At 29.1% G+C, this 2,160-nt stretch overlaps 1 protein-coding gene across 1 annotated transcript; it reads left to right on the forward strand.

Annotated features, from left to right (window-relative positions):
• Positions 1–758: 758 nt before the first annotated feature.
• Positions 759–1,858, forward strand: LOC133829005 (transcription factor PRE4-like). The gene is made up of 2 exons (XM_062258994.1): positions 759–1,008; positions 1,476–1,858. Exons 1-2 carry the CDS (start codon positions 889–891, stop codon positions 1,623–1,625), a joined length of 270 nt encoding a protein of 89 aa, XP_062114978.1. The 5' UTR covers positions 759–888; the 3' UTR covers positions 1,626–1,858.
• Positions 1,859–2,160: the final 302 nt, after the last annotated feature.

Here is a 2,160-nt window from a genome sequence, read left to right on the forward strand (position 1 = left end):
AACATCTTTTATTTATTTTTATGATATTATTTATTTATTTAAAATTTATATAATAATTAAAAATATAACAAAAATAATTACATATTTGAATAAACATATTTATAACTTTAAAACTAACAAAACGTACTTAGACATTAGACTATTGCTCCTACCTTTTATTTATTTATATATATATATATATGCCACATTTTCTCTAGGTGCTATCCATTAAAAAATATTATATAAATAAGAGGCAAGACACTGGATAAAACGACAAAATAAATTAAAAAAAAATCAAAAACAGGAAAATGATAAAAATGGCAGTGCAATAGACAAGCACTGTGCTCCCTTAATCAAAACAGTGACATGGTATCTTTTAGGTAGCACGTAGCCATCCATATACACACAAGAATTATACATATATAAATGTGTACATATATATAGGTAAAATTTTTTTTTTTCTTTTTAAAAAAAGCATTATATATAAAGCTCCTAATTAGGCTTTAATATTAACTAAGAACCTATAATAAAAGGAAAAGTGTACACACAATAGGGTAGCTGTCCTACTTTTCTTGTGAAGCGTTCACAAGATGTTAGGCCATTTTCAAGAATTTATTAGTGGCACCATATGCCCTACTTTTCAATTGTACGTAGGACCCTTTTGTGAGCGCCAAAACTTTCGTACATATATGGGCCCTTGAATGGAACTAATCAATACCAATTAATGTCTCCTTCGAGTGTCGTTTTCCAACTAATTTGCATTCCCTAAGCTTAGTGTCGTTATAAGCTTTCCTTTCTCCTTCCAAGTTCGACTTCCCCCCTCAATTTGCACCAGTACTACTAACTAGCATTTGACAGTAGTAGTAGAAGTCGCAGTACGTAGCAGTGGTGCAACAGTTGTTCTATATCATGTCAAATCAGAATTCATCAAGATCATCTTCACCTTTCAAACCCACTACTGATGATGAGATTCACGACCTTGTTTTGAAGCTACAATCCTTGTTACCTATCCTTAGTCGAACTCCCAACGTACGGTAGTTTTTCTCTGCTTCATACACTTATATTATACATATATTTATATAACTACTTGCTTGTTATGGTAATCAACTTTCTAGTTCAAATATAGCATTCTATGTTTTGGTATGTGTATTTGCATGTCCTTGTCTATCATTGTGTTTGTGCAGTGCTATATATATATATATATACATATGCTGGCTCAAAGACTAGGTTGACTACTTAAGTAAAATATGAGCTTAATAGAAACATAGAAATTGGAGTAAAATTATAATATTTTTGTTAAGAAATGTTGATAATTAATTATAAAGCTAATCCCTACATAAAGTTCATTGATAGCTTAACAGCTAGGTAGCATTGATTGCTAGATATGCCATTATCATATATATAAACCAACTGATATTAATCTCAAGTATTCTTTTTTCATACTCAATTTAATTATATATTATAATAGTTAATATGGTTATGTAAAATGAATGTAGGTACCAGCTTCAACAATTCTGGATGAAACTTGCACTTACATTATGAGGCTGCGTAGAGAGGTGGATAGCCTGAGTGGAAGACTTTCTCAGTTACTTGATAGTGCAGAAATCGACGATGTTGAGCTTATTAGAAGACTTCTTCAACAATAATAAACTCATCACAAACCTTTCTCTCTCTCTCTCTCTCTCTATATATATATATATATATAATAAATATAGCTTCGCTTTTCCAGCTATTGAGTATGAATGTCTCTACCATGAATCCTAAGATCAGAGTTGATTTGGTCACACAGGACTCCAAAACTAGTAGTAACAGATCCAATTTGAGTCTTATTAATTAGTAATGACAAATCTCTCTCTCTATCTTACATGTTTTTTTTTCATGCTCTTAGTCTCTCTATATAAATTGTTTCAGGTATTTTATTATATATAATATTTATAATAATATATGGGTTGTCCCACTCTAATTATGATTAAATAACTAATATAGGTAGTGACCAATTTCTTAGATTGACTGACTAAATGCTTCTTTAATTATAGACCACACTACATACAAGCACCTTGCAATACATGTTTAGTTAGTTTTATTTATAAAATTTATTAATTATTTTTATTAAATTTTTATAATTACATATAAATTTCAAATAAATAAATACTATTATATATAAAAAAAAATGATATAAAC

The sequence above is a fragment of the Humulus lupulus genome, chromosome 4 (assembly GCF_963169125.1).
Source record: "Humulus lupulus chromosome 4, drHumLupu1.1, whole genome shotgun sequence".
In the NCBI taxonomy this organism is placed as follows: Eukaryota; Viridiplantae; Streptophyta; class Magnoliopsida; order Rosales; family Cannabaceae; genus Humulus; species Humulus lupulus.